Consider the following 21,148-nt stretch of genomic DNA (forward strand, 5'->3'; position numbering starts at 1 on the left):
AGACTGCCCCCAACAGATGCCCCGCTCTCTCTCCCGTAACACTCATCGCATGAATTACCATTGTCTTCTAGGCTGCAAGGAGGGGTACTGCTTGTACCCCCAGTAACTGGAACAGGCATAGAACGAGTCCTCAGGAAATATGTGCTGAAGGAAGAAATGGGGAGGAGGGAGGTGAAGAGGGGAAGAAAGGAAGAGCAAGGTACCAGTGTCCTACGGGAGGGACTTGACGAGGGCAGCGAGGGAGAGACAGGCAGGTCAGGAAAGTCACGGTCAACACCTCAGAGGGCAGTCGGCATCAAGGACCTGGGGGAAGAACTGGAAGAAAATGGACCAGACAGGGATTGTGCACCTTGGGTGGGATGCCAGCTCAGTCTCAGCCCTAAGGAAGCATGTCAGGTGCACTGTCCCCAGCAAAGGCACAGCGCATGGCGGGGCAGGGGTGGGAGCTCAAGACCATGGGGGCTGAGACTAGCCTATGGCCTTACTCCCAGGGGGAGACTTGCCTCGATGGTCTCAGACCTGCCCAGTGACTGAGACAGTGGGGTGGCGTTTGGGTGTGCTTGGCTCCAACATCTGAAAGCACTAAGAGATGCGTGTGCTTGTTTTGGGGAATCATGAGTAACAAAGACTCAAATTGCGTTTCTGTGTAGCACGGGCATTTCCAATAACGGAATGAAAACATTCAGTTCCCAATTTATAGGGAAAGACTTAAAGGCAGTGATTCTCCAAAGTCAAACGTCTGGTCTCCAGAGCAGAATAGCGTCATCTAGGAATGTGTTAAAAATGCAAATCCTCAGCCCTTGCCCCAGACCTACTCAATCAGACACGGGGTTAGGCCCAGAAATCCATGTCTTAACAAGTTCTCCAGGGGATCCTGATGCACGTGAAAGTTTACTGCTTTCAGGTAACGGATGGAGTGTTTTCCATTTTAAAGCCACGATGCCGTTTTCCTAGAGCATCTATGCCAGGCTTTCGTCAGCACGAAGCAACAGCAGCACAATGAGAGAAGAGCCCGTGACGATTTACAGGGGGGCAGAGCAGTGGGGAAGCGGGCAGTCTCACCGCCTGGACTCGCTTTTTCCACCTCTGAAGCCTCCGCCCCCCTCATACAAGGGCAAGTAGGCACTTACCTTACCAGCGCCTGGCACAGTGTAGGCACATTTGCTTGTGCCGGTTACTGTCATTATCGTTAAAGTCGAACTCAGAATGAGGAGACTACCTCTTGGAGTCGGCTCAATAGGCTCTTCCAAGGCTGGGATTTTATATCACGTGCATGTGATGACTTTACACTAGCTTTTGTGTTTCTGTTTCTAAGAATTCAGTTCCCGAAACTCTGCACAGAGCCCCATGGGGCTCAGACTGATCCTTTGGCCTCTGCTAAGCCTACCCTACTTAGACTTGCTTGATGGCCTCAGACGTCAAGGTACCCACTCCTTGTTGTCAGCCCGGTGCTCCATGGCAGAGCGACCCCTCGTTGGGCCCCCTTCAGCCTGTGGGTCTCTTTTATGGGTCGGGAAAGCCTAGTGACTTCCTGCAGGGCTTTGTAAGGAAAGGGTGTTAAATCATAGGCTCAAAAGGCAATCTTGAGTCAAAAAATCCCAGCACACAGTATAGACGGAAGCTTCCAGCTTCTTATCACCTCCTCGGTAGAATGGAAGTGGCAGGGGCTCACAAGTTTGTTTTATTCCCGTCCCTGCACTGTAAATAGTGCCTGGCACTTAGTAGGCATTAAAATACTTCTAACTTCGCGAACATTTGCTAAACCAGGGGCTCTGTCATTAGAAGGAACAAAGGTTGTTTGTCAAGATGAGGAAATCTAGGGTCTGGGTGGAGCCCGCTGGGTTCTGATGAGCACACAAGGCTGGGCCCGCCACTCAGAGCTACACATAGTGTGGAGGCTGGCACTGTTCGGCGAGGGCCTGTCCTCGAGGGGCATGGCGCAGAGGCCTCTTGCTGTGGTGCAGGCAGAGGCCAGCTTGGGACCATTTAGAGGTGAGCCTGAAGGCACATTCAAGATGGGGGACTCATACCTGAAGTCAAAGGAAATGCCAGGAGCTGAACTCAAACTCACTTTTTCTAGGCACCTTGCCTGCCCAACATAGGCCCCAGGGGCCCAGCTACCCCAGCCTGTGCTCACGAATAGTCCCGTAGGTGCCGCGGCGGTGCCTGGGAGCAGTGCGCTACCACTCTTCGGTAAGGGGCTTCATTATTCCAGGTGAGTTCAGATACCCTCACTGTGCCAGAGCAGGCAGTTTGGAGGGAACAGGCTGAGGATAAATTAGTTGCATAAAATTACTAAGGCAGAAATACTCACTACCCTGTGTGATAGGCAAGCAAGCAGATGGAACTTCTCTCTCCCTGAGCATGAATGCCCTCCAGGCTTTTGCTCATACTGATCCCTCCAACACTCTCCGTGGCCACTCCCACCTGCCCAAGATCCATATAGTACCATACTTCTGACTCCGAACCACTCTCAACCCTGCCCAAGCAGAGACCCTGTAAAGGCCCACAGTGCTAATCTGTAAGTGGCCTCCTAGGGTGACTCTTAGTGTGGGTCTCCTAAGTTGTAAACTTGAGGGTTTTGCTGGGATTTACTCCTACTTATGGCTCCAACCAAAGGCCAGACATCTTGCCTTGTATGTAGAAGTGGTCAGCATTGACCTGTTTTTGATAATCACTGCCCTCTCATCATCTGAAGCTTATTATGTTACTCATTGATAGAATGCCCTCTATTTCTGGGTTTATTATAGTTGCTACAAGCGGGGATGGTGCTTATCCCTTGGAGGGATGTTGGGAAACAAGAGGAGGCCCTGGTCCGGAAGGCCTGAGTTCTAACAGGGACTTAGACCTCCCCTTTTCCCAGGCCTGAGTAACTCCTCCCTATATAAATGAGGGAGTGTCTTTTAGCTCCATTAGTTTAGGATTCCATTTTGAGAGAATTCACAAAATGACCAAGGAAGGTTTATGAAAGAAGAATGCTCCAGAATTCAGTGGTACTTTGCAAACACACTGAGGACACGATCATGAGTAATTAGAACAATCTGGCAGTACTTTAGTCAAGGTCCTTTTGGTTGCATGTAATAAAAATTCACTTCAGACTGACTTTTGAAAAGCCAAAATGCATTCTAAGGATACCTGAGGGATTAGTAGAGTTCACAGCAAAGATGGAGAACCAGATCCAGAAGCCAGCCAAGTCCTCGAGGCCACTGGGGTGGCCCCTCTGGCCCACTCGCACTCATGTTTCTGTATTTCTATTTTAAGCCTCTCTGCCTGTCATGCGGTGCAGCTCATGGGTCCCCGCTTTCTAAGCGCCCCATACCAGCTGCAATCCCAGAGGGTCTCTCTCCTTCCCCTTGCAAAACTGTTAAGATAAAGAATTTTCTTGGGCCTGTTTGGGTCAGTTCCACCCTGGTCTAATCAACTGGTGTGTGGGGGAGGGAGGAAAGGGAAAAGGTCACTGTGTGCAGACATGTCAGCGTGAGTCAGGCGGGTATCCCCCAAACAGTGTCATTAGAGAGAAAAGGTCAGCTGCTTCAGCAGGTGCTCAGCTAGCTGTACTGAAATAAGACAACAAAGAAGATTGTAATTTTCTGCAATCCAGAGTGACCTTCCCCTCCAAATTCTTACTGAACTAGTCACAGCTCCAGAAATGGACATTGCCTCCATTTCATAAAGCTCTACTGAATGCTGAAACCCAAGGAGAAAAAGCTGCAAAACATTGCTCCCTGCTTTATCACTCATCACTGGACTCAGTTGACATTTGCTTTTCACTTTTCATCAAATCTTACAGGAGTGATTGAAGAGGTGGTAAGTTACAGAAGGTACCACTGCTTTACTAACACCTCTTCTTCCTTAACGATTTGCGCTGATGTCAACAACATGATAAGGATGGGGTGCAAATGATTCCTTGAACCTATGAGAGCCTGCAGAGGCAGCATATTTTGTGGGTGCGCTGCATAGAGCCTGGAGCACACTGTGTGCTCAATGTTATATCGCATCCCATTCCAATGTTAAAAGAAGTCCAAGGATCTACTTCCCATCAAATATTAACTCTGCCTAGTAACTTCAGGCCACCATCTGCCTCTGTGTCCCACAGCAGGTGGGGCAGAAAAAAGTAACCAAGTCTCAAACTTGCTACTCTTCTCTATATAAGAATCTTACAACCACTGATGTCTCTAGCTCGGAAGCACAAAATGTATACAAAGGACTATATATATTCTTAACTAAAAGCAGTAGTTTAAATTAGCCTAGAGTCTTACAGAAATTGTTATTCCAAAACATGCAGAGGCAGCAAGAGTCACCCAAAACCACATTTTATTCTATGACCTTTATATTGCTTTTCTCTTACTTAAAGGTTGAAGCAAAGTGAAAGGATGGCAACATTGTGTTAAAAGAACAAAACGAGTTAGTCACAGCAAATACACCTAATAAAACCTCAGGTCTATGCCGTTCACTCCAAACACAGGGCTTAGTCCAGGAGTGGCTCGTGTCTGGGTTTTTGTAAAGCAAATGGAAATATTTGGAAGAATCAACACGTTTCAGGAGAAGAGCCACGAGTGCCCTGAAAGCAGAAAGTTGACACCATTTTAAATATAATTCATATATATATATATTTTTAAAATCAAACACAATTAAATAGAATATGGGTTAAGTACATGGATACTTCGCTTTAGAAGAATAACAGTGGTGGTACACAGTACCAAAAACTTATACACAGCCTTTTGCTTCTTCTGTCGATGAAACAGTGTGCCTCTATACAATCAAATATTGCAATGGAATAAAATCTCTATTCATTCAAGACTTTCTCAAGGACAGAGGTGATTAATAATTATATATTTATATATATATATCTATATATCTTTTTCTGTTTTCTTTTTTGCAAAGTCTGAGCAAAAGCAGTAACGCCTAAGAGAACGTTCCTTCCCCTCAAACAGTCACGCGCAGCGAGGAGGCGTTGGCACCGTCTGGCCAGTGGAGTGTGCTCGCCAATGGGGCGGGCCTGCTGACGGCGGCGAGGTCCGGACCCGGTAGCCGGCTGAGTGGAAGGGCAGGCAGGGGGCCGCCTACTATCCGAAAGACAGAAAGCAAAAAGGCCACCAACTGCACAGCGGAGAAGGGGGAGGCAGCCGAGGCTGGGTGCTCTTCCCGCCCCCAACCCTTGCTTGTCAATATTCTTAATTTACAAAAAAAAAAAAAAAAAAAAAAAAAAAAAAAGAAAGAAAAAAGAAGAAACAAAACAAAAACCGAGTAGTCTGGGAACAAACATTTTGTTCAAGGTACCACAGGGGAAACGGGAGTGACTGCTACTGTACATTCCTTCCCACACGTATTCTGAAGGGAAAGTGAAGTAACCTGGAGGAGTATTCCAGAAGAGCAAGTCCTGATGCGCAAAGCAAAGGAGACTTCTCTTTTTTGTTAGCAGGGGAGAGCCTGGTTTTCAGTATACTGCATTTGCATTTTAGGAGCAATTAAAATGTAAAAAGTGTATGCTGTCACCACAGGGAAGGACAATGTCACTGAGATGACCTATCAGCTGGCTTCCTTCCAAATTAATGCCTCTGCGAATGCACAATGCCGCTGAAGGAAAACAACCCGCTAGCACCACGCTGCCTCCCTGAGCTGCCTGGCTCTCGGAGGGGCTGACTCACCTGTTGGTTTAGGAGGCCAAAGCAAAGCACTTCTGGTACCTGCTTTATGATACTTTTAGGGATGGGTTACCGCTACAGAATGGGCATCGAGTATCCGCTCTGCGCTTGTCTGCCTCCCACAGTATGTGGTCCCTGTCTATTCCAGTGGGCTAAAATTGTTTCGTAAATGGGTTATTGCCATTGGAAAGCTATTAGTTTTCTAGTAATGTAAACAATACCACTTTGTCTCTTTATGACTTTCACTGTGTGAACATCATGTGCAGCAAATGTCTACATGTCACTCTGCTTAGGATGGAAGTCTAGGATTGTCTGCCATTCTTTCTTGGGAACAACAGTGATATATTCGTGAAAAGAAATACAGTGCTTTGTCTTCATTGGCTGTGTTGAAGAATCCAACCAAAGGAAAAAAGTTCTCTTATTTTTCAAAAGCAGATTTCCTTTATCTCAGGTCTTGAGTCATAGCTGAAAAAAAGAAAAAGAAAAAGAAAAAGGTAACGTACATTTCTACAGCCAGTGACATTATTACGGATTAAGAAGGGAATTAAAACCTAGTGTTTACTATATACCAGCATCCAGGACAGCCAGGATTGGACCACAGCCACTTGAGGCAGAATACTAGAACTACCTTCATTTACATATGAATGAATGAATGAATGAATGAATGGATGGAAGCTTTAAAAAGGTCAAGCAACTCACCCCAGCATTACCTACCAGGACTAGACTGGCAACCAGATTTGCTTTTATCTTTCCATTTTGGCACCAGATTATTAGAACGAAATATCTACCTTTTGACAGAGTAATTCTGCTTCTAGCAATTAACCCAACAGCATACTTGTAAGAGAGGGTAAAGACTTCTACACACAGACATTCATTAAAGTACTGTCTGTAACAGGGAAAAACCCCAAACAACTTAAATGACGATCCTTAGAGGATTCACTAAATCAGGAGAGCCATAATACAGAATACTCCAACACCTTCAGAAAGAGAAAAAGAACTCTGACCTCGCCTCCTAAGACCAAGATCTTGAGGCTGAGACCCCTGTACTCACAGCTCTGGGGAGGGAACAAACATCCCGGGGAGACAAGGTCTTGGGGACAGATACACACGAAATAACTCAGTAATGCTGTGAGGTAGTTCACGTTACATTCCCAAGTATGTTTCTTAGACACGCGCAGAGTAGGCGATTCCGAGCACAGAGGCATCAACATAGGCTAGAGAGAGGCTGGGCACTCCTTCGTGGAAGCAGCTCACATTCATATAATCATAGAATGAGAATCAGAAAGAGATCTTATGAGACTGTCTTGTCCAATTTTTCTGATCTACTGATGAGGAAATGGGGACTGGAAAGGAAAGCAACTTGCAGAAGGTCCCACATGTTCACTAAAAGTGGACTGAAGACGTTCTGTTAGCCCAGCACTTTCTCCATACCAATACACTGCTGATCCCTAAAGGACACACAGGATGGTCATCTTAGCCAGCCAAAGAGAAGGCTAGCGAGCTTAAAAAACAAAATATAGCAAAATAGACGTAATATTTTAAAAATGAAAAGCACACAGTAATAAAATCCGAACATACAACTCAAATAAAAAGCCCCAATTTTAAATACCTGCTTTCTAAAATGGTGTTGAAAAGAACATTTTCATGTTGTCAAACATTTGATCATCAACGATAATGGGGAATCACAACTTCATACACCTTTATCTTGCTCTTTGCTATTTTGGGTTTGACTGAGCCAGTGGAGATAGACAAAAATTACCACCCTTACACAGAAAAAAGGATGGAATCTGCCACAGTGAACAGAGCTTTGGTGTGAAATGGCTCAGTGTGAAGTTCAAAATTAAACCAACCTCTGGTAATGACAGTGCTTGGAGTAAAAAGTTGGCAAGGAAAGGGTGATGATGGACCTAAATTTAAATTCAAGCCCTCCAAACTACTGTGGGTTATATGGGGTGTCATCTGAACGTTCGTATTTGATTCTGATTCCTGATTTTTGCTAACATAAATAATAGAGGAGTCATTTAATGCCTTCATAATGAACATGAGCAGATATTCTCCTCTCGCATTAAGTCTCTGTGATCAACTCAAGTTAGGGAAAGTAAAACTGTTGAAAAAACTGGGAATGTTTGGCTTGAGGAGAGGACTGGGGGGTACGCTATGTGGCTGCCTTCAACTTGCTAACGGTTACTTGCATGGCTTCTCACAGGTACTACTAGAACTAGCTGGAGAAGCTACTGAGAAACAGTATTAGCTTGTGGCAAGTCAGAATTTCCTAACCATTACAGCTGCGGGCCTTCAGACAAAGATGGAGAGTTGATCGCACTCATTCAATTCACTCCTTCCTAAAATAGCAGTTAAAAAAAGAAAAAGAAAAAGAAACAAAAATTCACACAAGTGGGGAAAGTGAGAGAAGAGGCAGAACAAACTTGCAGAAGCTGGAAGCAAATGTATGAGTGGTAAATGACTTAGCTGGTCCAAAAGACTCAATCCTAAAAGCAAAGTGGAAAAAGTGGAGAAGCAACCTGATTTACAATGCAGAATCCCTCAAAGTCCAGGAATTGGTGGCACCAGTATGTCTCGTAAAGGGAATGGGGGCTGGGTGCAAACACAAGGATTTCTTAAAAGCCTGTTTTGGAAGTTAGTAATCTACAGTTATTCTGCAATTCTGCTCAACCAGCCCCTGCCCCGAAACCAATCTCAGCAGAAAAATCTGAGATTTCTTCTCTGAGCAGAGTAAGACAGAGGGTCTCTGGGCTGACCTACACCAAACATGACCAAGTACAAGGATTCTGTCCTGAAAAGAGGGGGATTAAGGAGAGGTATAAATAAGAATAATGAGACTTCCCTAGCTTTTTCCCACTTGCCTCCTTGGTAGCCTGGCCTTCATCCTCCAGGCTGGAGACTGCTAGTGTTTTCTCTGGAAATATGATCAGCCCAAGAAGAAAACTTAAATAAAAAAAAAAAAAAAAAAAAAAAAAAAAGTCTGCCATCAGAGTTTCCCAAGGAGATACCTGGCTAGTATATATTTCACTTTTTAAAAAGCTGCCAAATTGTTTTTCAAAGTGGCTATAGCAGTTTGCATTTCCACCAGTAATATGGTAGGGTTCAAACTGCTCTACATCCTTCACCTGTCAGTCTATTTTAGCCATTCCATTAGGTCTGTAGTTGTGTACCATTGTGACTTTAATTTGCATTGCTCTTATGACTAAACATGTCGAGCACATCTGCATGCGAATATCTGCCATCTGTATATCTTCTCCGGTGGAATGTCTGTTTATCTTTTGTCCATTTGAAAAATACCAGATTGTCGGGCTTATTATCGAGCTTAAGGGTTCTTTATATATTGTGGATACAACCCCTTTCTCAGACAGTTGTTTTGCAAATATCACTTCCCAGTCTGTAACCTGCCTTTTCATTTTCTTTACAGTGTCTTTTGACAAGTACAAGTTTCTACTTTTGATAAAGATCAATTTAACGCTTTTTCTCCTTTATGGCTCATGCTTAGTATGATCTAAGGAATCTTTGCCTAACCCCAAATCACAGATTTTCTCCTACGAGTTTTACTTTTAGCTCTGACATTTAGGTCTATGATCCATTTTGAGCTGATTCTGTATATGCTATAAGGAACAAGGTTCGCTCCCCACCCCACCCCCACACAGATATATATATGTAACTGTAAACTGTAAACTAAAAAGACCATCTTTTTACCATTGGATTAGCTTGCACATATGTCAAAAGTCAATTGACTTCATATATTTGGGTTTACTTCTGCACTCTCTACATGTTCCAACAATCTATACGTCTACCCTTATGCTAATATCACTCTGTCGTAATCATGCAGCTTTACAGTAAATGTGTCTAGGTAGGGTTAGTCTTCCAATTTGTCTCCCTCCCCACCACGTTTCTTGTTGTTGTTGTTGTTGTTGTTGCTATTCTAGTTACTTTAAATCTCCCAATAAATTTTAAAATCATCTTGTCAATTTCTACAAAAAAGCCTGCTGGGATATTTACTGTGATTGTACTGAATCTATCAGTAGTCTTGGATAATCTTGTACAGAATGGAGAGTATAGTCAATACTGTATTACATATTTGAAAACTGCTAAGAGAGCAGATCTTAAAAGTTCCCATCACAAGAAAAAAAAATCTGTTAACTATGTATGCTGATGATGTTAACTGGACTTATTGTGGTGATCATTTTGCAATGTACACAAATATTGAATCACTATGTTGTACACCTGAAAAGAATATAATGTTATATGTCAGTTATACCTAAACCACCACCATCACTATCCCGGGTTGAAAAAGCACCTTTAGGGGCGCCTGGGTGGCGCAGTCGGTTAAGCGTCCGACTTCAGCCAGGTCACGACCTTGCGGTCCGTGAGTTCGAGCCCCGCGTCAGGCTCTGGGCTGACGGCTCAGAGCCTGGAGCCTGTTTCCGATTCTGTGTCTCCCTCTCTCTCTGCCCCTCCCCCGTTCATGCTCTGTCTCTCTCTGTCCCAAAAATAAATAAACGTTGAAAAAAAAAAATTAAAAAAAAAAAAAGAAAAAGCACCTTTAAATTTTTTTTTTTAATTTATTTAAATCCAAGTTAGTTAATATTTAGTGTAATAATGGTTTCAGGAGAATTTAGTGATTCATCATGTATACACAACACCATGCTCATCCCAACAAGTACCCTCCTTAATGTCCATCACCCATCTAACCCATCCCCCCTAGAAATGGCTCCTTAACAACACTGAGTCTTTTGATTCACAAACATGATTTGTTTTTATTTAAATCTTTAATTCTGCTCAGTTATAGTTTATAATGTACGAATATTATACATATTTCATTAAATATATTCCTAAGAATTTCATGTTTTGGGATGCTACTGTAGATTGTATCGTTTTTTAAATTTCGATTTCCAACTGTTAATTGCTAGTATATAGAAATGTACTTCATTTTTGTATATTAACCTTATATCCTTTAGCACTGCTAACCTTAGTTCTAATAGCTTTTTTGTAGATTCCTTCAGATACTACTATCCAACAGTCCTTTCTGTGATAATGGAAATGTTCTGTATTGTGCATACATGGCTAGTCACTACCATACTCGATAAAGTAGCCTTAGGAATTTCTATGTAAGTGATGAGGTCTTCTGCAAAGAAAACCAGTTTTACTCCTTCCTTTACAATCTATAGGTCTTTTCTTCTTTGCCTTTTTGCGTTGGCTAGGACTTCCAGTGCAAGTGTCCTTGCCTTTTTCCTAGAATCATGGAGTCTTTCCCCATTAAAAATGATGTTAACTGTCAGTTTTACCAGGTTTAGGGCGTTCTGTTCTGTTCCTAGTTTTCTGAGAGTTTTGTCATCAATGGCTGAATTTTGTCAAATTCTTTTCCTGCATCTATTAAAATGATCATATGCTTTTCTTTTTATGATGAGTAACAGCAACTGGTTTTCCAATATCAAAGCAAACCTGCTTTCCTGGGATAACTCCACATGTCATGGTGTTCTACTCTTTTTATATATTGATGATTGGTTTCCTTGTATTTTTGTCAAGGATTTTGTATGTATGTTCATGAGAGATACTAGCCTGTAGTTTTTTTTCCTTGTAATGTCTTTGTCTAGTGTCAAGGTAATGCTAGCCTCATAGACTATGTTGGGAAATATTACCTCTTCTTCAATTTTCTGGAACTTTGTCTAGAATCAGTATTATTTCTGTTTTATTTTTTGGGCTTGGGGTTTTCTTTGTGGGAAGGAAATTCAATTTCTCTCCTCTACCCTCCAATTTCATTGCTATGATGGACATAATACTGTTTAAGTTTAAAGTATATAACATGATAATTTGATATATATAGTGGTTACTACATCTATCACCTCATCTAAATAGCTTAAAAAAAATAGTAAGAATACTTAAGAACTACTCTATTAGCAACTTTCAAGAAAATAATACAATTACTGTTAACTATAGTCACCATGTTGTACATTAGCTCTCCGGAACGAATCGATCTTGTAACTCGAAGTTTGTAGCCTCTGACCAACATCTCCTCATTTCCCCTACCCCCTCCAGCCCAAGTCCCTGGCAACTACCATTTTTGCTGTTTCAAGGAGTTTGACTTTTTCAGATTCCACATACAAGTGAAATCACACAATATTTGTCTTTCTATAGGTCTGACTTATTTCACTTAGTAAAATGTCCTCAAGGCCCCTCCATGTCGTCACAAATGGCAGGATTTCATTCTTTTTTTAAAAAATGTTTTATTTATTTTTGAGACAGAGAGTAACAGAGCACGAACAGGGGAGGGGCAGAGAGAGAGGAAGACACAGAATCCGAAGCAGGCTCCAGGCTCTGAGCTGTCAGCACAGAGCCTGACACAGGGCTTGAACTCACAAACCACGAGATCATGACCTGAGCCGAGGTCGGACGCTTAACTGACTGAGCCACCCAAGCGCCCTGGCAGGATTTCATTCTTTTTGATCCATTCAACCATAAATGAACACTTAGGTTACTTCCATGTAACACATTTAGGATTCTTGCATAGGATTCTAAATATGCAATGAACATGGGGTGCAGATATCTTTTCGAGGTAATAATTTCATTTTCTTCAAATATACACTCAGAAGTGGTATCGCTAGATCTATACGATAGTTCTAATTTTAGTTCTTTGAGGGACCTACATACTGTTTCCCATAATGGCTGTGCCAATTTACGTTTCCACCAATAGTGCACAAGGATTCCTTTCTCCTACATCCTCGTTAACATTTGTTACTGCTTGTTTTTTTGCTAACGGTCATTCTAACAGGTGTGAGGTGATATCATATTGTGGTTATGATTTGCGCTTCCCTAATGATTAGTGACATTCAGCACCTTTGCATGTATCTTTTGGCCTATCTTTCCAGGTCCTTTGCCCATTTTTTAATTTGAAAACAATTTTTTTGTCTGCTGAGTTCCTCATATTTTATACATATGTACATATATATAATGTATCAATATGATAATATCATAAATATAAATATATTTAACTCCTCAAATTCAATTTAATAGATACAGCATTATTCAGGTTACCATTTCTTACTGAGTTTTGGTAATTTATATATTTCAAGGAATTTCTCCATCTCATTCAAGCTGTTGAACTTATTAGCATAAAGTTGTTCATAATAGTTCACTAATATCATTTTAATAACTTTAGGTTCTGTAGCGATGTCCCCTTTCAATCTTTGTATTGGTGATTCATGTCTAATCTTTTTTTCCCCCCTCAATTAGTCTGGCTAAAGGTTTATCACATTAATCGATCTTTTTAAAGAGCCAGCTTTTAGGGGCGCCTGAGTGGCTCAGTCAGTTAAGCGTCTGACTTCGGCTCAGGTCATGATCTCACGGTCCGTGAGTTCGAGCCCCACATTGGGCTCTGTGCTGACAGCTCAGAGCCGGGAGCCTGCTTTGGATTCTGTGTCTCCCTCTCTCTCTGACCCTCCCCTGTTCATGCTCTGTCTCTCTCTGTCTCAAAAATAAATAAACATTAAAAAATAAATAAAGAGCCAGCTTTTGACTTTTCTCTATTATCTGCCTGTATTCTATGTAATTGATAATCACTTTTTATTTTATTATTTCCTTCTTTCTTTGGGTTTAATTTACTCATTTTTTTAGTTTCAGGTAGAAGACTGAGACTCTTTTCTTGTCTAACATAAACATTTAATGCTATAAATTTCCTTTTAAGAACTGTGTTAGCAGTATCTCACAAATACTATGCTGTATTTTCATTTTAATTCAGTCCAAAATATTTTTAACCTCTATTTTGATTTCTTCTTTGACTAATAGGTAACTTAGAAGTATGTTACCTAATTCCCAAATATTTGGGGAATTTTCCACATATCTTTCTCTAACTGACTTCTTGTTTAATTCCTTTGTGAGGAGAAAACAGATTGTAGGATTTCAATCTTTCAAAATGTACTGAAACTTGTTTTATGGCCCAGAATATGGTATATCTCAGTCAATGTTCTATATGTAGGCCAAAATAATGTGTATTCTGCGCTGCTAGATGCATTATTTTCTACAAGTCATTTAGGTCAAGTTGGTTGACATTGTTATTCGAGTCTTCTAAACACTGTTCTATTACTGAGACAGGGCTGTTGAAATCTCCAAGAGTCATTATGGATCTGTGTATTTTTCCTTGTAGTTCTATCAGCTTTTGCTTTATGTGTTTTCAAGCTCTGTTGTTAGATGCATACACATTTAGGATTCTTTTTTTTTTTAACGTTTTTTATTTTTTGAGAGACATAGACCAAGCACAAGTTGGGGGGGTACAGAGAGAGGAGACACAGAATCCAAGGCAGGCTCCAGGCTCCAAGCTGTCAGCACAGAGCCCGACACAGGGCTCGAACTCACAAACTGCAAGATCATGACCTCAGCCAAAGTCAGATGCTTAACCGACTAAGCCACCCAGGTGCCCCCACATTTAGGACTCTTGACGTCTTCTTAATCAACTGACCTTTTTATCATGTAAAATGTACTTTGTGCCTGGTAATATTCCTTGTTTTGAAGTTTACTCTGACTTGTAGTAATATGGGCAGTCCAAATTACTTTTATTAATGTCTGCATAGTATATATCTTTTCCATCCTGTTTTTACTTTAAGTCTTTATGTTTAAAGCAGGCTTCTTACAGATAGCATCTGCCATTATCTAATCAATCTCCGATTTAACTATTATTATTTTTTTTTTGATTTAACTATTTAGACCATTTACATTTGCTATGACCACTAATAGGATTTCACTTAAACCTACTATTTTGCTATTTGTCTTCTATTTGTCCCATGGATTCTTTCTTTCCTTTTCCCCTTTTTCTTGAGTTCTTTTATATCCAGTAATTTTCTGGGTATGGTTTCTATAGATTATGTTTTTCTTCTGATTGTGGGTCAAGTTTTTCTGCTTCCTTGCATACCTAGTAATGCAGTGGATGGCAGACATTGTTATTTTTATACTGTTGAGTACTGAATTTTACTGTGTTCCTTTAAAGCGGGCTGGCCTTTGTCCTGTCATGCAGTTGTTATTTACAGAGCAGTTTGATCCTTTCAAAGGTTGCTCTTCAGTTCGGTTAAGGGGCTTTACTCTAGAGCTTTTGGTTTTTTTTTTTAAAGATTATTCATCTATTTTGAGAGAGAAAGAGAGCTTTCATGTGCGCACAAAAGAGGGGCAGAAAGAGAGGCAGAGAGAGAGAATCCCAAGCAGGCTCCGTGTTGTCAGGACAAAACCCAATGCAGGCTCGAACCCACAAACCATGATGAGATCATGACCAGAGCCTAAAATCAAGGGTCAGTGCTTAAACAACTGAGCCCACCCAGGTGCCCCATACTCTAGGGTTAATTTAGCTCCAGCAGTAAAGTATAATGTTTCTGAGGAACTAACCAATGCCTTGTACATTACAAGACCTTGGTTAGTAGGGGTGGGACCTATTCCTAACCCATGTTTCAGGAATTAATTTGTTATTTTTTCCATGGCCATGGGCATTTTCACCCAATATATGTATAGATCAGTATTTGGCCAAGCCCTTCAAGGGACCTCTCATAAAGAGAGAAACTCTGGAGCTTTCTTTCTGTGAAGCTCCTTTTCTGGTATTCTTCTCTATGACTTCTAGCCAATTTAGGTTATCCAAACTTTGATTTCTAACTCCTTAATTCAGCAACACTATGAACTCTATTAAGGTCTCCCCTCCCTGCACTTTGGAAACTGCTTCTGGGCAGTGAGCTACAGATCACTTCCATGTTACCCTTATTTCAAGAATTACAGACCTCTACTGCCTTTTGTCCGATATCTGGAACTAGTTGTTTCACTTAGTTTGTTTTCTAGTTGTTCATGATGAGAGGGCAGTTTCTATAGCAGCTAATCCTTCAAAGGCAGAAGCAGAATCTCCCTTATGCCCTTTTTTAATATCTGGAATTTAATTCTTTCCAGTTTTTATACAAGCTAGATCAGAACACATGTCATTCTTACCTTTGTAGACCTCTCTAAGGGCTGATCATATTGTGCCTGTTGCATAACATCACTGACTATCATTTTAGCAATCTTCCAAGCTAGCTCTTCTTGGGCCTAAAACAACAACAACAAATCATTTCAAACTGTTGATAATGGTTATTCATTAGAAAAGTTAAGACTTACATTATCAGTGCTCTAAACACAACTGTATGTGATAGGACCTGGGCCACCCTCTGGCTATGCTACATTAACAAGCTATTTGTTCACTGTCTTCTAGGGTGAGCTACTGGGTACCCAACATCATGACTATTTTCATGTTAGATGATCAAAACGTTTTTCTTTTTCCACTCACATCTCTCAATGTACTTAACAAGTCAAAAAGCAAGCCTCCTCTTCTGCAAACAGAAGTGAGGAAAGAAACATTTGAGCTTTTTGCTTCTATGGATGCCTGATGGTTGATGGAAATTTGGAGGTATGTCTATTTCTCAGTGGCTAGAGTCTCTGAACTAAAAGATCTTGCACTGACCCCACAAGGCAATTGTTACATACTAAAAAGGGCCCACCCTTTCCTGTTACCTCCTGGATAAGGGAGCAATGATGTGCCATGTTGCTTAAACGTGGGAACTAAGGAAAGAGAAAACCTGAAACTTTACTTAGACAAAGTGCCACTTATAAACAGGAATTTCTTTACACTGAAAGTAGAATTTACCTCATCAGTATTTCCTTGCACCCATTTCTTCATAGCTTGTGAGAACATGGATCCTAGTAAATAAAACCAAAATTGAATGTAGATTTCATGCACAATTTTACATTAAAAAGGTGCTCTTATTCAAAAGCTATTTCCAGAAATGGATATTCTTTTTTTGTACAATCTCATCTAAAACATTAAGGAATATTACCATTAATCAAAATTGATTATCTCCATTAAGAAGTATTTAACTTGCAAAAGACTTTTGAAAGTCTGTTTCAGAGTTCTGGACTTTTCTTCTATTCTCCTCACTTAATAAAAGAAAAGTATTATCGGGGCACCTGTGTGGTTCAGTCAGTTAAGCGTCCAACTTTGGCCCAGGTCATGATCTCATGGTTCACGAATTCAAGCCCCAGGTTGGGCTCTGTGCTGAGAGCTCAGAGCCTGAAGATGCTGTGTCCCAGAATTCTGTGTCTCTCCCTGCCCCTTCCCTGCTCATGATCTCTCTCTCAAAAATAAAATAAAAACATTAAAAGAAAAAAAAGAAACTATTCTCTAGTGTTAGATTTTCAGCTAATATTAAGTGAACAAAAGAAAACCATGACTAGGATTTGGTCTTAGATAAGAGTCTAGCAGTACATCAGGAGGTATCAATCTACTTGTTATATATCCAAATTTTTTAGACCAGCTCCTGTACAAAAGGGCTTCCAGTAAAAATTACACTGCCACATGCTCAATCTCTGGTCTGTATAAATTGGCTGATTAACAGCAGAGGTTTTTTTTTTTTTTTTAATTTTTTTTTTTCAACGTTTATTTATTTTTGGGACAGAGAGAGACAGAGCATGAACGGGGGGAGGGGCAGAGAGAGAGGGAGACACAGAATCGGAAACAGGCTCCAGGCTCCGAGCCATCAGCCCAGAGCCCGACGCGGGGCTCGAACTCACGGACCGCGAGATCGTGACCTGGCTGAAGTCGGACGCTTAACCGACTGCGCCACCCAGGCGCCCCAACAGCAGAGTTTTAAATGGCCATGCTCTGTCCAGGCCACAGCACACCTCAACCCCCCAGGAGATACACACAAGCCTATCTTCGTATAGGTAGGTACTCAGGTGCTGAGGAATCACCAAGACATAGACTAGCCACTTTTTCCATTAATGAAATACATAGCTTATCCTTTCTTTAACACAAATAAGATCCTTTCCAACTCGGCCTTAAATCAAGCAGTTGGTAGATTATTTCTTAGGCAAGGTACTGATTAAGTCAATGACTGGATTAGAACTATATATAGCATTCATGAAAAGTGCAAAACCTGCATCCTTTCCCTTGATAATTTTTAGTATTAGCTAAAAGTCTGAAGACTGGTCTAGTTAAACTTTATGGCCAACCAGTCAATAAAGCCACATTACACACTCGGCCTAAAGTCTCAAATGGCTGTTGAATTGCCCAGTGCACTGCTCTCTCTCAGGCTAACCCAAAGAGCCACACTGTGACAGTCTCCTACATGTTTAACACCCTCTCTCCTTTTCAATGCACACAAGTTTGGCTCCTTTCTGTGCCTCCCCTCCCCTTTTAACACGGAACTTCTCCAGGACCCCATTTCCAGCCTTCTTTTCTCCTTTGACAGATTTTCTCTGGGGCATCTCATCCCCTCCTGTGGCCTTAACTTCCTTCAAAATGCAAATAATCAAAAAACCTGACCTTGGGCATTAAAATTCATGGACTTAGAAATTGTCCTATGGTATCTCACAATTAGCATGTTCCAAATTGAACTTGTCTGTTCTCTACCTCTTTTTTTTTTTTTTTAAGTTTATTCATTTATTTTGAGAGAGAGAGGGAGAGTGTGCAAGCAGGGAAGGGGCAGAGAGAGAGAGAGAATCACAAGCAGGCTCTGCACTGTCAGTCCTGAGCCTGATGCAGGGCTTGATCTCCTGAACTGTGAGATCGTGATCTGAGCCAAAATCAAGAGTCTTGATTTCTTGCTACCTGAGGACAGTGTAGAGCCCTTGCTGGCCAATACCCCACAGAGGCTGTCTAATACTTCCTCTACTCCAAAGCTACCAGTCACTTCTTCTTTGTACTCATTTTTTACCAACAAAATACACTATTAGACTCTAGGTTTCTTAATGGCAGGATCTGTATGTTCTAACCTGCCCCGTGAATAAGAGTGCACAGAGGCACTACAAAATTATTTACTGAATGAACTGTGAAGACTTCTTTCCGTCTTTGTACTTTTCCTGACTGTGTATCTCAGGCTTCTCTGGCAAATTAGGAAATAAAATCAATTATTTAAATAAACTGATAGGGTAAAATAGGTTAACAGGCCCTTTTTGGGTCTAAATGATTTCAACAACTGTTGCATTTTTTGCTTACTCTGTCAATGTATATCTGACCCAAAAGTAGATTGCTCACCAACACCAAGATCATTCCTTACTCAAGTAGTAGTTGAATTAAAAAATAAATATAATACAGGCACCTGGCTGGGCTCAGTTGCTGGAGCATGTGACTCTCGATCTTGGGGTTAGGAGTTTGAGCTCTACGTTGGGGGTAGAGTTTACTTAAAAATAAATAAATAAATAAATGGAATGCAATCCTATTAAATTCAATAGGAAGATTAATAATAGCTCTTAATTTTAAACACATTTCTCAAAATGGGAGATTTTCTTCTTTTTTTTTTAAAGTTTATTTTGAGAGACAGAGAGAATGTGGGAGGGGCAAAGAGAAAGAGGGAGGGGGAGAGAGAGAGAGGGAGAGGGAGAGGGACAGAGAGAGAGAAAGAGAGAGAATCCCAAGCAGGCTCCACAGTACCAGCGCAGAGCTCGATGTGGGGCTCAAACTCATGAACTGTGAGGACACGATCTGAGCCGAGACCAAGAGTCAGACACTCAACCGAGACATCCAGGTGCCCCTGGAACACTTTCTTCTTACAAATTAGTGTCTTTTACTCAAGACAATACTATCAATCCAATCACACTGAAAAATTTCTAGATCCCAAGTGAATGGATCCACATTGGTTTTTAAAATCTTCCTTGTAAACCAACTGTTTGGAAGCTGAAATCAGTCACAAATAATGTACTTGTCAAAAAAGATTTGTGTTTAACTCTTGCAACTAAATGAGCACTCTCCAGGTGATTTTAAATGAAGGACTTGAATTTCAACCTCTTCATATTTTTCACATATATATCATGTATTTGAAATTTCAGCAAATTAGAGGAAATTTAATGAATTAAAGGGTCTTGAGATAAACCTCAAATCCAACCTGGACTGGGTATTCACCATTTTTGTTTTTTAAGTTTATTTATTTTGAGAGAGAGTGTGTGAGTGAGTTGGGGATGAGCAGACAGAGAGAGAGAGAGAGAGAGGGAGGGAATCCCAGACTCTGCACTGTCAGCACAGAGCCTGATGTAGGGCCTGAACCCAAGAACCATGAGATCATGACCTGAGCCGAAGTCAGACTGACTAAGCCACCCAGGCGCCCTGGGTATTCACTATTTTAAATAAAAAAGTGACAAATATTTTTTCATGCAGATGTGCTTTTTGGAATGGTAAAGCAAATTCAATACCTTTCATTCAGAGACTGTACAGAGATGTGATTACACAAAGCCCTTGTGCTCAGCTGTGACTACAAACACAAGGTGAGAGAGAAGGCAATTATTTCATAAAATAAACTGTTTAAATCTTAAATGATCCTTCACTTACAGTCACTGACTAATGTGAGCAAAGGCTTAACAGGGAGTATGAAAACACCACAAACCTTTTGATTTCTTTACATCAGGTTCAGGCTCAGATTCTCGGATGAATTGCCCCAAGTCACTTACTCTTCCAAATGTCATCTTCCTAAATAAGTACAAAAAGAAAAATATGATTTCTAATGATCAATACCAAATTAAGGAAAGAAAAATTCCACTCTTAAGCATCTCAGTTAAATGTAGGAAGCTAAAAATACTGTGTCATGTTATTCAAAGCAAGGTTTATTTTTATTTATTTTATTTTATTTTATTTTATTTTATTATTTTACTTTACTTTACTTTACTTTATTTTATTTTATTTTATTTTATTTTATTTTATTTTATTTTATTTTATTTTAAGCAAGGCTTATTTTAAATAGAACTGTCCCCTAAAGAAAGCAAAATAATCTTTAATTCAATGCAATTCCATTCAAAATCCCAGAAAGGTTTATGAAACATGATGGGTGAACAGGTAGCTCACAATTCTAAAATTCATATGGAAGACAAAAGGCATAAGAATAGCCAAGATAATTCTGTAAAGGAGATAAAAAGGTAGGAACCTGTCTTAGATCAAAATGTGTATTACAGAGCTAGAGTCTATAGAGCTAGAGTCATTATGTATTACATATAGTCATTCTATATGCTATAAAGCTACAATAATATCAAGCAAACTTGAAAGGCAAAGAACACAGTGAAAGACCTTATTTAACAGATTACTAATCAATAATGAATATTCAAAAACATAAAGAATTCCAACAAGTAACTAAGAAAGACAGAAAAATGTAAAAAGGAGACGAACAGTCACTTCACAGAAGAGAAACCTGAACGACCAACAAACATGCCAAAAGCAACTTAATCTCAGGGGCAATAATCCAGATTGGTAAAAAATCAAACATCTGATGTTATTTAGTGTCAATAAAGATACGGGGGAAACGAGTATCTTCCTTAACGGGGGGTAAGAATGCAAAACATATAGCTACTCTTAAAGGGAAGCTGGTTAACGGGCGCCTGGGTGGCTCAGTCATCAAGCATCTGACTTCAGCTCAGGTCATGACCCCATGGTTTGTGAGCTCGAGCCCCATTTTGGGTGAGCAATGCTTCTCTCTCTCTCTCCTTCTCTCTGAGGGACTCTCTCTCTCTCTCTC

The 21,148-nt window shown here is 40.7% G+C and overlaps 1 protein-coding gene across 1 annotated transcript in view; it reads right to left on the bottom strand.

Annotated features, from left to right (window-relative positions):
- Nucleotides 1–4,297: 4,297 nt before the first annotated feature.
- The window catches only part of AKAP10 (A-kinase anchoring protein 10), a 73,529-nt gene continuing 56,678 nt past the window's right edge, over nucleotides 4,298–21,148 (bottom strand). The window contains exons 12-15 of the mRNA XM_040453085.1: nucleotides 20,030–20,112; nucleotides 16,300–16,352; nucleotides 15,609–15,704; nucleotides 4,298–6,110 (exon numbers count right to left, since the gene is read on the bottom strand). Coding sequence (XP_040309019.1) covers nucleotides 6,105–6,110; nucleotides 15,609–15,704; nucleotides 16,300–16,352; nucleotides 20,030–20,112 — 238 coding nt within the window. The 3' untranslated portion in view covers nucleotides 4,298–6,104. The remainder of the gene's footprint in view (nucleotides 6,111–15,608; nucleotides 15,705–16,299; nucleotides 16,353–20,029; nucleotides 20,113–21,148) is intronic.

Source organism: Herpailurus yagouaroundi, unplaced genomic scaffold, assembly GCF_014898765.1.
Source record: "Herpailurus yagouaroundi ecotype Mexico unplaced genomic scaffold, PumYag 208, whole genome shotgun sequence".
NCBI lineage: Eukaryota > Metazoa > Chordata > Mammalia > Carnivora > Felidae > Herpailurus > Herpailurus yagouaroundi.